The 14,529-nt window shown below is 38.5% G+C and overlaps 2 protein-coding genes across 2 annotated transcripts; both read right to left on the bottom strand.

Annotated features, from left to right (window-relative positions):
* Positions 1-4,260: 4,260 nt before the first annotated feature.
* On the bottom strand, positions 4,261-5,214 carry LOC117350405 (olfactory receptor 6T1-like). Its single transcript, XM_033924685.1, has one exon. The coding sequence runs from the start codon at positions 5,212-5,214 to the stop codon at positions 4,261-4,263; it is 954 nt and encodes a 317-aa protein (XP_033780576.1).
* An 8,132-nt stretch (positions 5,215-13,346) lies between these two features.
* LOC117350406 (olfactory receptor 6M1-like) lies at positions 13,347-14,291 on the bottom strand. Its single transcript, XM_033924686.1, has one exon. The coding sequence runs from the start codon at positions 14,289-14,291 to the stop codon at positions 13,347-13,349; it is 945 nt and encodes a 314-aa protein (XP_033780577.1).
* Positions 14,292-14,529: the final 238 nt, after the last annotated feature.

Below are 14,529 nucleotides of genomic sequence, written 5' to 3' on the forward strand. Positions count from 1 at the left end.
TTCTTTTGTTCTGGTCATAATACCAGTTTTAATAATACCCAACATTCTGTTTGCCTTCTTCGTGGCTGCTGCGCATTGCGCCGTTGACTTCATTGTTGTATCCACCAATACACCCAAATCTCTTTCAAGGTTACTTCCCTCTAATACTAATCCCCCCATTTGGTAGCTGAACATCAGGTTACATAGTAACATAGTAAATGACGGCAGATAAAGACCCAAGTGGTCCATCCAGTCTGCCCAACCATACATGCTCCATAAATTAATTTAGTTTAAATGGTCTTTCTTCTTAGATATTTCTGGGCCAGAAACCCAGAGCCCTGCCTGGTAGTGTGCTTGGGTTCCATCTACTGGAGTCTCCATCAAAGCTCACTCCAGCCCATCTTAACCACCCCAGCCCGTCCTCAACTGAATGTCCATATACAGGACACAGTTCGTGCAAGTCTTCCCAGTATTAATCTAATCTTCTATTTCTGCGTCGCTCATAACTATGCAGGCTCAAGGCAACTTATATGTTTATGTCTGTGTTTATCAAATCTTTCTATATCGCATAACAGCCTAAAAAAAGATTCAAGCGGTGTACAATATATAATATATATTCATCAAGAAAGGAACTCCATTTAAAAATAGGATAGAAAAGAGTAAAAGCGAAAGTTAAAATTTTTTTTTCTTCTAAAATGCTAAATAATCAACACCTCCATCACAATAATTCTAATAACAATTCTAATCAAAGCATTCAAATCTTAATAAAACATAATTAATACATACAATTAAAAAATTTGTTTTTCCATATCAAAAATTAATCATTATATTAATACAAATTACAGATTACAGTCCCAAACCCAATTATTCAATTTGAAAAAGCCAATTGAAAAAATGTGCTTTTTAGGTGTCTTTTAAAGTTTATATAAAATTCTTCTTTTCTCAAATCTATGAGCAAATTATTCCATAACCGTGGAACTAAATAAATGAACGCACAATCTCTAGTTGGCGCAAGATGTGCCTTCGAGATATGAGGAACAACTACCCTGTTCTCATTCAAAGATTGTAATAAACGTCTTGGGGCATAAAATAACACCAAATTATAGAGATATGAAGGCTGTAGCTGAAATGCTCTATGTGCCAACATCAAAATCTTAAATTTAATCCTAAATTCCATTGGTAAGCAATGGAATTTTAAATACAAAGGTGTCACATGATCACAAATATGTGCACGGCCTACTAATTTAATCGCAGTGTTTCGCACTGTTTGTAGACGTTTCAGCTGTCCTAACCCAATACCTGTGTATACTAAATTACCATAATCTAACTTTGACAATATAAAGGCATGAATTAACGTATGCAATGATTTCTCATCTAAAAAATCTCTAATGGCTCTAAGCTGTCTTAATGCCCAAAAATCTTTAGCAACAACAGATGATACCTGCTCCTCAAAAGTTAAATGACAATCAATTATAATCCCTAAGTACCTGAAACTATTTACTAGCTTTATATCATAATTATTCAAAGAAATATCTATTTGAGGTGTTGTCTTATTTCCTGAGATACAGCAAGCTATAGTCTTAGACATATTTAAAATTAATTTATGTTCACTCTGCCATTCTTCTGTTCGATTTAAACCAACTATGAGAGGACCTAAATCTAAAGTTGTAGGTGATAGTCTATAGATTAATAAGATGTTGTCTGCACAAATATATGTACTGATTCCTAGTTCCTGAATTCCTTGTGCCAAGGGACTCAAAATGATATTAAATAGAACTGGTGATAAAGCTGACTCTTGAAGAACACCACAATCTAGCGATTTATCTTGAGATATTGAACCTTCGGTGACCACTCTAAAAGTACGACCTCGAAGGATTGCTGAAAACCAGTCCCAAAGTACTCCTGTTAAACCAATCTCATGTAAGAAGTTTAATAAAAGACCACGATCTCCTAGATCAAACGCTGAACTCAGATCTGAGGACACTTCCATTGCAAAGTTCCCCCCATCCAAGATTGAGTGAACCTCACTAAGAAAACCTGCTAGCACTGTCTCCATACTATGCATTGATTGAAACCCCGCTTGTCTTGGGTTAAGTACATTTGTTGATTCAATATAAGACACCAACTGCTCTAACACTATTAATTTAGCTAAAAAAAAAACAAGAGTTAGAAACTGGTCTATAACTAGCTGGATTCAACTTATCTAGATATTTGTTCTTCAGAATCGATTTAATAATAGCCTTTTTCCAACATTCAGGTACCTCTTCACTATCTAGACTATTCTGAGAGTGAGAGATTGGAGAAACTGGGCCTCTTCTCCCTTGAAAAGAGAAGACTGAGAGGGGACATGATCAAAACATTCAAAATACTGAAGGGAATAGACTTAGCAGATAAAGACACTCTCTCCAAGGTAGGGAGAATGAGAGGGCACTCTCTAAAGTTAAAAGGGGATAGATTCCGTACAAATGTAAGAAAGTTCTTCTTCACCTAGAGAGTGGTAGAAAACTGGAACGCTCTTCCGGAGTCGGTTATAGGGGAAAACACCCTCCAGGGATTCAAGACAAAGTTGGACAAGTTCCTGCTAAACTGGAACGTACGCAAGTGAGGCTGGACTCATCTAGAGCACTGGTCTTTGACCTGGGGGTCGCCGCGTGAGCGGACTGCTGGGCACGATGGACCACTGGTGTGACCCAGCAGCAGCAATTCTTATGTTCTTATAATTAAAGCTAGAGCTAAAAGACCATGTCTAGAACTTGAAAGTCATTTTGAAGGCACTGGATCTAAATCACAAAAGGTGACATGCATTGTACTAAATAATTTTTCCAGTTTGGATAAAGATGGTACTTGGAAAACTGACCAATTAGATTTTCCTAAGTCTATGTTTCATTCTTCTAAATCAGTCTTCAATGGATCAGTTTGATTGATTTGCAAATTTTTTAACTCTGATTGTAAGTCTAGAATTTTTGAACAGAAAAAAATCAGCTAGTTCCTCTGCCTCTGGCATTACTCTAATCCTTTTATTGAAGTCCCCATTTTTTAAAGCTGCTACTATAGAAAATAGTTGTTTAGTTGGAAATTTTGCAATTTTAATTTTTAGAAAAAAATAATCTCACTTTGCCTTCTTTATTTCCCTATTATAAATATTCTGAATATTCTTACAATGCTCCCTAGAGAGGGGCGAGGGGGGAGAAGGTCAGGAAGAGGGGAAAGAGTAGGAAGGAGGGGGTAGGGGAATGGAGAGAAAGTAAGTTAGGGGGAAGGGGAGAAAGCAGGAGATTAATTGTCGAATAGATGAGTTTTCAGTTTCTACTGGCCTTAGGTCCTTCAGTGTATACCCATTATTTACTGATTAGAGGTCCTCTGTGTTCATCCCATCCCAAAACTCTGTCATCCTTTTTGTTCTCCACCACCTCCCTTGGGAGCACATTCCATGCATCAACTACTCTCTCCGTAAAGAAGAATTTCCTAACATTACTCTTGAATCTACCACCCCTCAGCCTCAAATTATACCCTCTGGTTTTACCATTTTCCTTTCTATGTTAATACCTTTGAAGTATTTGAACGTCTGAATCATATCTCCCCTGTCCCTTCTTTCCTCGTTTGTATCTCAAGGGAAGGGGCTCTTCTGCCTGCCTGCTTGATTTACTGAATCTGGACCATAAAATATTCCAATTTATTCAATGAGACCTTTTTACTAGTGACACACATTAACGACATTTACCTAAATATTCGAAAATCTAGGCATCAAAATCGCAGATGACGTTTAAAGTGAGCAAGTGAAAAGTGATGCATGTGGGATATGTAGGATTCCGGAGAGACAGAAGCCTTGCTCCTGGGCGAACCCTTTTCAAAAAAAATGGTTGTAAAGAGATTAGACACATCACAGGTCTTAAAAAAACTTCACTGAAAAAAGATTACTAGTCTGAAGACCAAATAATGTTTGTCAACCATGCAAAGTAATGTACTGATCTTTATAAGAACTTGTCCCTCATTGATATTTTGCTCATTTCATCTCGTGGTTTATTAACTAGTTCACATTGACGATAATGGCACTTTGATAATTGATGTGACAATTTGTTATTTTAATTGTATATGCTTTATTGTACCAACTAGTTAATAGAAAGGCTAGAAATATGACAACATAACTAACACACATTCAACGACAATACTGCAATTTAAGCACTAGCACAGGATAGGAATTACATCCCTAAATCTCCAGGTATTCACCAGTCATCTGAGAAAGGGCATCAAAACCTGTCTGGTGAATCCCACCAGAAAATCTCATTTCTTGGAGAGCAGTGTATTTCGTCTCACAGCATCTCTTAAGGCTTCCTTCACTTTCTGATTTCTCAGAGAATAGATTAAGGGATTCAACAAGGGCGGTAAGGTGCTAGCAACCAACCGAAGTACTTTGTCCAAGTCTTTTGAATTACGGTCAAGTACCCTGAGCTGTAGAAAAATAGATGTTCCGAAGGTGAGACTGACCATGCTGATGTGCGACGTGCATGTAGATAAGGTCTTACGCCGTCCTGTGGCTGAGGACATCCTGAAGATGGTTGATAGGATGTAGATGTAAGACATGACTATAACCAAAACACTCCCTATGAGATAAGTGGTGCATACAAATAAAATAAACATCTGAATAACTTGTGTATCTCCACAGGTCAGTCTAATAACTTCCGAACTGTCACAGTAGAAATGGTTAACAATATTAGGGCCACAGAAAGGAGATGTGGCGAGCAGAATTGTTGGGACAAGCAGCAACAAGAAACCCATTGCCCAACAACCTACCAGCAGCTGCATACACACTTTATGACTCATGATGGTGGCATAATGCAGGGGGCGACAGACGGCCACATATCGATCTACAGACATGGTAGTGAGAAGGGACAAATCTGTTCCTGCCAGGAGGTAATAGAAATAGCCTTGTATAAAACATTCGGCAAATGAAATTGACTTCTTATGTGAGATAAAGATGGCCAACATTTTTGGAATATAAACAGAAACGAAACAGATTTCCAAGAAAGACAAACTCATGAGGAAGAAATACATGGGGGTGTGAAGCCGATAGTCAAAGGTTATTATGACAATTAATAATAGATTCCCCATCAGTGTTATGATGTAGATGATGGAAAACACAACAGAAAGACAGATTTGAAGTCCAGGAGCACCTGGAAATCCAACGAGAATGAATTCAGACACTCGAGTCTTGTTCCACAGCTCCACTGGTGACATTTTACCTACTGAAGGAGAGAAAATAATGACCTATACATTAGCTCAAACTTTTTCAGTAGTAAGTCCCTCTCCCTGTAAACTTTACAGGGAGAGGAAAATACATAATGTACCTCATTAAGTATTTTCCTCTCCCTGTAAGGTTTACAATCTAAGGCAGGGGTAGGGACTCCGGTTCTCGAGAGCCGTATTCCAGTCGGGTTTTCAGGATTTCCCCAATGAATATGCATTGAAAGCAGTGCATGCAAATAGATCTCATGCATATTCATTGGGGAAATCCTGAAAACCCAACTGCAATACGGCTCTCGAGGACCAGAGTTCCCTACCCCTGATCTAAGGGCCCCTGCATATCCCTAGTACAGTGGTTCCCAAACCTGTCCTGGAGGACCCCCAGGCCAGTCGGTTTTTCAGGATAGTCCTAATGAATATGCATGAGAGAGATGTGCATATAATGGAGGTGCCAGGCATGCAAATCTGCTCCATGCATATTCATTAGGGCTAACCTGAAAACCCGACCGGCCTGGGGGTCCTCCAGGACAGGTTTGGGAACCACTGCTCTAGTAGAATACATGTTATCTAGCAGTTAGTAAGTGACCCTGAAATTATCCTTTATCTACTGTTACAGATTCTGAATAGAAATACCCATGTACCCTCTGCTTACCAGCTCTTTCCCACCAGACAGTTCCTATCTTTAAACTTACCTCATCTCCTTTTCCAAGGAATGAAGATTTGTTCATGGTAATCACGCCTTTCTTTTCAGCTTCTCATTGGTATAATATGTGATGATAATAATCTTTATAATACACTTCTGTCAACTAGGATACAGTACAGAAATGTGCATAAAATATATCTAATTCAGGTCTCTGAATTGAACTTTGTATAAGTTGTTGATATGCTTGAAATTCCAATCTGTATTGAGCTTTCCTTGTTTAACATCCATGGAGCCAGACGTAGAAATGATGAACCCAAGTTTTCAAATCCATGTCAGATCTTGGGCTCTGAAAAGGACGCTAACGAAGGCAAACTGGCTTTGAGAAACAATGGTCCTTTATGCTGCTTTTCATATTGAAAAGCGATCTGCACCCATCCCAAGGATCCGGCACATGTGGCTTATGCTGTCATGGACAATAAATTCAAAACCAACTCATCAATTAGATCAAGGAAATTCCCTTATTTTCAGGATTTCTTAGAAAAAAAAGAGTAATGTCCTGCTCTACATTTTCAGGAAACGTATTCAGGCACGAACAAATTTACTTATCCTTCTGCTAACCTACAATTATTTTAGCTTTTCGTATTTACTGCATGAGAGATAGTTATGAACGTCTGATGCATTAGCATATAAATGTAAGTTAAGGTGTTTTATGCAATCAAAGACATTAAGACATGCCTCTGTCACCTCTGTTCTCTAATCAGCTTATGTTATATAATTCTCTCTTCCATCCAAGGGAAATGATTACTCCTCTGCTGCACGCATGATTAATTGTTCCTGAAACATATGTAAAACTAGCCACCGCTTCTCCTGGGGATTTCCACTTTTTCCCAGAGACCCTTGAATCTTCAGCTTTGCAGAGTACTGTTAATTCTATTAGCAGCCTTGAAACAGTTCCTGGCGTTGTGCACCCTAATAAAAATTTTCCTTCCCAATTAAAATACTGTTGAGCACTAATCTGCTCACATGTAAATTTACAAAGATTGTTCCATTTTTTTCATGACTTATTCCTTGTAAACATGTCAGTTATGACAGTCAAGTAAGCACTTGTAGAACAAAGTTGATCAGGCTTCCCCCCCCCAAAAAAAAAAGAAGCCAACACACAAGAGCAAGCACAACAGAAAATATGATTTCTCATGGACTTGGAGGTCTCCATATCTGTGGACTTTGAATTTATTATTATTTTTTTTAAATCTTTATTAAATTTTCAAGGCTAATACAAATGCATAAAACTATACATACATTAATAATCAGAATCAGCACTTACAATCCATCAGTAACAATACAAAATGAATTACCTCCTCCCCCCTTCCAGTACATTCAATCTAGGAATAAAACAAAGGAGATAACCCCCCTCCCCCATTCCCTTGATGTGTATATAAATCTAAAGGAAATTAAAGCTAAAAGACAACTATACCGAAGTAACAAAAGTCGTTAATGAACCCCCAAACTAATCTGAATAAATTATTATGCCCCAACATGTCAGCGTTCATTTTCTCATACTTATAACACAAACATAAATTCACCCACCAAACTGTAAAATTAAGCCGATCCCAATTTTTCCAATTGTGGGTAACCATTTGCATGGCAATCCCGGTCATAATAAGGAAAAGCCGGCATTTGTACCGGTCCAATGGCGGTTTAATATGCAATATTGTCCCACAGATGACTACATCATAGGTTAATGGAATCGATGATTCCAGTATGTTATTTATATGTCCCCATATCGACTTCCAAAAATTGAGTATCAAAGGACAATAGAACAACAGATGATCCAGTGTCCCTATTTCAGCATCTATTAGATTTAGAACTATCTAACTTCTGCAAACGAACTGGGCTCCAGAAAGTTCTGTGTAACAAAAAAAACCAGGTTTGTCTCATAGATGTGTGTTGGCTTCTGTCCTTTGCGTGCTAGATGTTTCTCCATTCCTACTTTGGTTGTTTTGAACTTATAAACCGCTTTGTACTGATAGGCAACTAAGGCAATACCTTAAATTTTTAATAAACTTAAACAATCAAGGAAAGCAGAGAAAGAACACGGTAGGAATTTGTTCTAGAATCAGTATTACTTCCTAAGAGGCCTTTTACAAAACTGCAGCAAAAATCTGGACTTAGCGCATGCTAACGTGGGAGTTTCCTATTTCAGGGACAGAAAGGGGGCCTAGCTTCACTAACAAGCTGGTACATCTACATTACCACGTGCTAACTGGTTAGCGCAGGGTTAATGGAAGAGCCTTTAGCATAGCGTTACCAGACATTCGGATTTACCTGACGAGGGGCTTTCCCACATGCTAAGGCCACTTTTGTCATGGCTATTACTCCCATTCTCCAAATTAATAGCCATGCACTAATTTTTCCATTAGCATGCAACCATTAAAAATCTTTACTGTGTGAGACCCTACTACCATCTATTTGGTGCACAATAAAGACCCCATGCCAACCCCTCTCTAATTAGCACATAGAAATTCCTCATGTGCTAACGGATTAGCGCTGTTATGCCTACTCTCCACCCCCGAAATACACCCCTTCCAAGAAAATAAAAAATATTTTTTAGCATACAGGGTGGGCATGCATATTTACTGGTGGATGCCAGAACATGTTCTGCAATAAGCCTTTTTAATATGCATTAAGGCTCAGATTCTGTAAACTTTGCCTAAATTGTCCAACACCTAGAAAAATGGCGCTGGCTATCTGTCAGTCATGCTTAGGCATTGTTCACAGAATCGCTGCTACCGACACATAAGAAAAAACTTAGGTGCCAGTAATGAAGGCTAGGGTTTGAAAGACGTACATTACCAGTGCCTAAGTTTTTAGAGAATCGCCCCCACCTAAGGTCATCTCCTCCCATAACCACACTGTAGATGTGATTCCAATGCATATCCTGGTAGGTGCCTTGTGGAACTTACCATATATACTTGAATATAAACTGAGATTTTGGGACCAAAAAAAGCTCAAAAATGGGGGTCTTTGTTTATATTTGAGTCTCGATCTTTCTTGTTTGCTTGCTTCCTCCCTCCATCCCTCCCTCCCTCTGTCTCTCAGAAGGCTACATCCCTCATCCCCTGCTAACTAGCACTCCCAATTCCAACCCTACCTGATCGGCACTTCTATCCTACCACCTCCCCACCTGATGACCGGCTCATCTGTCCCTCCCCCTGACTGACTGGCACTGCTCTTATTGGTGCTGTTCTTACCCTGCCTGAAGCTGAGACCAATACTATGTGCTGGGCTGGAGTGGGGCCTGTTGGCTCCCACCCTCTCCAACAATGTCGGAAAGGAAAGGAGCCGGCAATATGGCTGCAGGTCAAAAACACAGATCTTTCATCAATATTGATTCACCATCATCAGATACCTCACATTATGCACAATCATGTATATGTGTCCAAACAAATACAAGTGAAAGTGTCAATGGAACAAATCCTCTATGCAGTAAGAGCGGATAGCGTAGCTGATTTTAAGAAAGGTTTGGACAATTTCCGTGAGGAAAAATCCATAATCTGCTATTGAGACAGACATGGGGGAAGCCACTGCTTGCCCTGGATTGGTAGCACAGAATGTTGCTACTATTTGGGGTTCCGGAATCTTGCTATTCTTTGAGATTCTGCCTGGAATCTTGATACATTTTGGGGTTCTAGAATCTTTTGTTACTCTTTGGGATTTTGGAATGTTGCTACTCTTTGAGTTTTGGCAGGTACTAGTGACCTGGATTGGCCACTGTGAGAATGGGTTACTGGGCTTGATGGACCATTGGTCTGACCCAGTAAGGATATTTTTATGTTCTTTTGTTAAAGAAAATAATCAAAAATGACCAGACGGAGCACTCTTCACTAAGTCCACAAAAAGTCCCAACAATAATTTATAAACAAAACCCATAATGCAAAGTACAAGTCTGAATCGCTTATCTCAGAACAGGTGACCATTTCACAATATGGTAGGTTCAACAGAGCCTCATTTCAGAAATAGCTTCCCTCCTCAGAATCAACCACTCTGGGCATAGGTTGAATGAAGAGAAGACAAATGGTATGTTAGCTGTCTCCAAGTAACGGGATCCTCTACATTTATTCCATATGTTTGTAAATACCATCACTGTTTTTGTCCACACCACCTCCACCAAGAAGTTGTTCCACCCACTCTATGAGAAACTATATCCTGATATCACTCTTAGGTTTACCACCCTTCAACCTGAGGGAGTAAACAGGAAGATAGACAAGGGCGACCCGGTCAACATTGTATATCTGGATTTTCAGAAGGCGTTTGACAAAGTTCCACATGAACGACTACTTTGGAAAATAGCAAGCCATGGAATCGAGGGTGAAATACTCACGTGGATTAAAAGCTGGCTGGAGCATAGGAAACAGAGAGTGGGGGTAAATGGACAATACTCGGACTGGAAGAGCGTCACCAGTGGGGTGCCACGGGGCTCGGTGCTTGGACCCGTGCTCTTCATCATGTTTATAAATTCTAGTAAATAGGGATGAATGAAGAATTGACAGGCCCGATGAGTTAGTAAACTCATAAGGTCAATCTGACATCCCATATGTAATAAACTAGAATTACCCTATGATACTGCTACACCACTGAGACACTGTACCGATGCCTAAGTCATAATTTGCCTATTGTCCACCCCTTACTATGCCTACTTTTCGGGTAGATTTCAAGTTTAATTAAAATTTCTTATACCACCTAATCAGCCTTCTAGGCGGTGTACAAAATCATAAAAGAAACAATAGTTAAAATACAAATTTAAAAAGACAGGGGGCAACAGACTTTTGGAGCCATAAAACCATAACAGGTGGAAACAAGAGGATAATAGGCAAGAACTACAATTTCAAAGATAAAAGATAATAATTTAAGGGAAAAACAGTAGGAGGGTAAATAAAAATGAAATCACTCTAAGTCGCCCTTAAAAGGGCACTTAAATCTCAAAGGCATCGATAAAAAGAAATGTCTTTAGCTTTGTCTTGAATTGATTAAGAGTTGATTCTTTGCTTAAATAAGCTGGAATACAATTCCAGAGAGAAGGAGCATTCACAGGAAAAAAAAGATCTCAATAGTGTTTATGTATTTTAGTGATGGAACAGAGAAAAGATTTTGAGCTGACAATTGAAGGGTTATATGGGATAAGAAGATTATTAATGAATTCTGGTTGGTTATTTTGTTGGGTTTTAAAAGTTAACAAAAGTATTTCATAGGTGATTCTGTGGTCTACTGGTAACCAGTGAGCTTTATGTAAAAGGGGAGTAACGTGGTCATGTTTTTTTGCATTGAATATGATTTTTACTGCAGTATTCTGTACTATCTGAAGTCTTCTGATTTCTTTTTTTTGTTATGCCTTTGTAAAGGCCGTTACAGTAATCTATACAAGAGATCACAAGGGCGTGAATTAAAATATTCAAGGAGGCTGGTTCTAGCAATTCATGCGCAGCCGATGAAAGCAGCACTGGACCACTGGACCAATATGAAGGTGATAATTGAATTTGCTGTCAAAGGTGACTCGAAGTAATTTTAATGAAGATACGATGTTGATAGATAGGGTTTTGAGTTTTAAAGGAACCTGTAAGGAAAGTTCTTTTTTGATGGGAAATATCATCAATTTAGACTTTGCGATATTCAAAGAAAGCATGTTAGAGTCAAGCAAAGAATTAATCTTTTCCAATTTTTGATTTATGAGTATTATTTGGTTTAGGTTGTTTAGGTTTATAGGGTGAACATCGTAAAACCAATGGATTGCCCTAATGTTAGAAGAGGGGCCAAAAAGATATTGCATAGTAGAGGGGATAATATTGATCCCTGTGGGATCCCATATTTGGTCTTGAATGAATCTGAAGATGTTCCGTTGAAGACTGCGGGTAGGTGCCAGTAGGTACCTCAGTTTAGTTGTTGGTAGGTGCCACACTGATTTCCACGTGAAATTTTAATTGTTTTTGAATTGGCTTTTAAAAGCATTTTCAATTATCATGCCATTTAAGCCAATTAGAAAACAATAACTTCCATGTGGAAATTAGCTAGGAGCCGCTAAGTACCGCTGATCTAGTTGCAACTTCTAGAGTCAGGGCCGAAGGGTCTACAGACAATTGCATTTATGCACTTATGTAAATGCATTTGTCACTCTCACCTTGAATATTGTATACAGTTCTGGTCGCCTAATTCCAAAACAGGAAGTGGGTAAGTAAAAAAGAAAGGCAAGATAGATAATAATGGATGTATATAGTGTATAAGAAGGTATACTATGAATATATGATATATTTTATATAGGTATGTATAAGCAGTTAGATCGATTATATATTATAGTGGAAATAAGAAAGAGGATTGATTATGGTTTAAGAGGGCTGTATTGAGAACCAACTCAGAAAACGCAAACTCTGTATTGTAACACCTTTACAGAAGCTCCTGTATTGTAACACCGTTACAAAGCTCATATAAACTGCTCTGAATTGACTCCCTCAGTCATTAGTAGCGGTAGAGAAGCTTTCAATAAACAATAATGGAAATGAAACAATTTTCCTGGAAAGAAAAGAAAAGCGACCTATTTCTTAGACAGCTTTGCGCCATTTTTTTTCATGAAAAGAACACAAGAAGTATGTTTCTTTATTTAAGGTAATGTATGTGTTTATTTATCTAAGTTACTTTTTTAGTGCATGCTCTGCAAAATAAATAAACAGTGATTTTTTTTTTTTTTGAATAGCAATTGCAAAATGTATCAACCCTTCCCTCCCACCACCTAAAAAAGTACACGAAACAAAACTTTTAAAACAGATGCAAATCTAACTATAAACTGGATTAAAATTTTTCCAGGGGAATGCGCAGATTGCTAATCTTTGAATTTTGGCTAAACTGAATGCAGGTAGAAACATATCGTACAAACGTATCCTTATACCTTTCCACTAGGTGAATTGGTGAAAAGAGCTTTTAAATCCACATAAGCCCCATTCTCGGAAATTTCAAGTTTCAGATCTAAGCGCTTTACGTTCATCAAATTAAAATAAGTCAGACAAAAGAAGAGGAATGGAAGTTATATCCAAAAAAAGTGACCTCTGTCATCTTTAAAAACTCATAAATTATGGCCCTCTTTTACTAAGGTGTGCTAACCGATTAGCGCATGCTAATCGATGTAGCACATGCTAAACGCTAATGCGTGCATGTTAGTCTATGGATGTGTTAGCGTTCAGCGTGTGCTAATTTGATTAGCGCACCTTAGTAAAAGAGGGGGTATATCGTATTTTGAATTATTTCTATGTTCAATGTTCTCGCTAAGGTTCATAAAAGTCCTCCATTTTGGTTCCTAGTCATTTGGAGGGGGGTTAAGCTAGAGAGACAGGTAAGTTCTGCAGGATTTCTTGACAGTATAAATGACTCCCACATACCTTAGTGAAACAAGGTTTATGTTGCCATCATAAAAATCTCACCTATCAATAAACAATCCACATTACACTTTTTGGAAAAGTTTAAGGTGGCTTAGACTATCCCTGAAAACTTCTTTGACTTTCTCATTCCTCAATGTGTAAATGAAAGGATTCATTAGAGGGGTGAAAATGCTACTTATTATAGACACCACTTTGTTCGTATATAGCCAACTTGACTGCATTGGCCTTATTTCTATGAAAATAGCACTTCCGAAGACCAAAGAGACCATAGTAAGGTGAGAGGCACAAGTGGAGAAGGCTTTCTGCTGACCTTTAGCAGATGGGATTTTCAGAATGGTGGAGATAATATAGATATATGAGAGAATGATCAACACTAAGGGACCAAGCAACACAATGGAAGCCACAATCACATCTATCAACTTGATGAGTTGAGTGTCAGCACAGGCCAGTGCTAACACTGAGGATGTGTCACAGAAGAAGTGTTCAATGAGGTTGGGGCCGCAAAATGGCAGTTGACATATCAAAACGGTTGATGGAAGAAGAAAGAAGAAAGCAGACACCCAGCAACCAAGGACCAAATTGATGCAAACTCTACTGTTCATGATGGTGGAGTAATGCAGTGGGTGACATATTGCTGTGTAACGATCAATAGACATCACAGAGAGAAGGAGAAAATCTATGGTGGAAAGGTAAAAATAGAAATAGCCCTGAGCCATGCAGGCAGCATAAGAAATCATATTTTTCTTGGAAGCCAAGTTGAGAAGAGCTTTAGGAACAAACACTGAAATCAAGTTTATTTCTAGAAAGGATAAGTTGGCCAGGAAGAAATACATAGGGGTGTGCAGACGATAGTCCAGACATATTACCACAATGATTAAAATGTTCCCAAGTAAGGTGACCACGTAGACTATGAAAAGTAACACAAAAATGGAATTCTGCATCTGACGAGAGCTGGGGAATCCTTCCAGGATGAAGTCTGTCACAGCTGTCTCGTTCTTGACCTTCATGTTGAACTTTTAATCTGCAACAGTGACATAAGCAATTGAAATGGGACATATCACATATTGTCTTTCCCCTGGAAACTCAGTAGTTTGCCACTTATTTAGTTAAACTTTACGTTCCTTTTAGAACTGTGCTTCTTTTTAACCATTTTAAATAAAAATGAATGTTTACAGCCCAGTACTGATGAAATTTATCTCCCGCATGACCCATTGAATGAATGACCTCCTCCCTCTCAATGTGTTG

This window comes from Geotrypetes seraphini, chromosome 16 (assembly GCF_902459505.1).
Source record: "Geotrypetes seraphini chromosome 16, aGeoSer1.1, whole genome shotgun sequence".
Classification (NCBI taxonomy): domain Eukaryota; kingdom Metazoa; phylum Chordata; class Amphibia; order Gymnophiona; family Dermophiidae; genus Geotrypetes; species Geotrypetes seraphini.

Coding starts and splice junctions, on each gene's coding strand:
- LOC117350405 (XM_033924685.1), bottom strand. CDS start 5,214: ATGTCACCAGTGGAGCTGTGGAACAAGACTCGAGTGTCTGAATTCATT.
- LOC117350406 (XM_033924686.1), bottom strand. CDS start 14,291: ATGAAGGTCAAGAACGAGACAGCTGTGACAGACTTCATCCTGGAAGGA.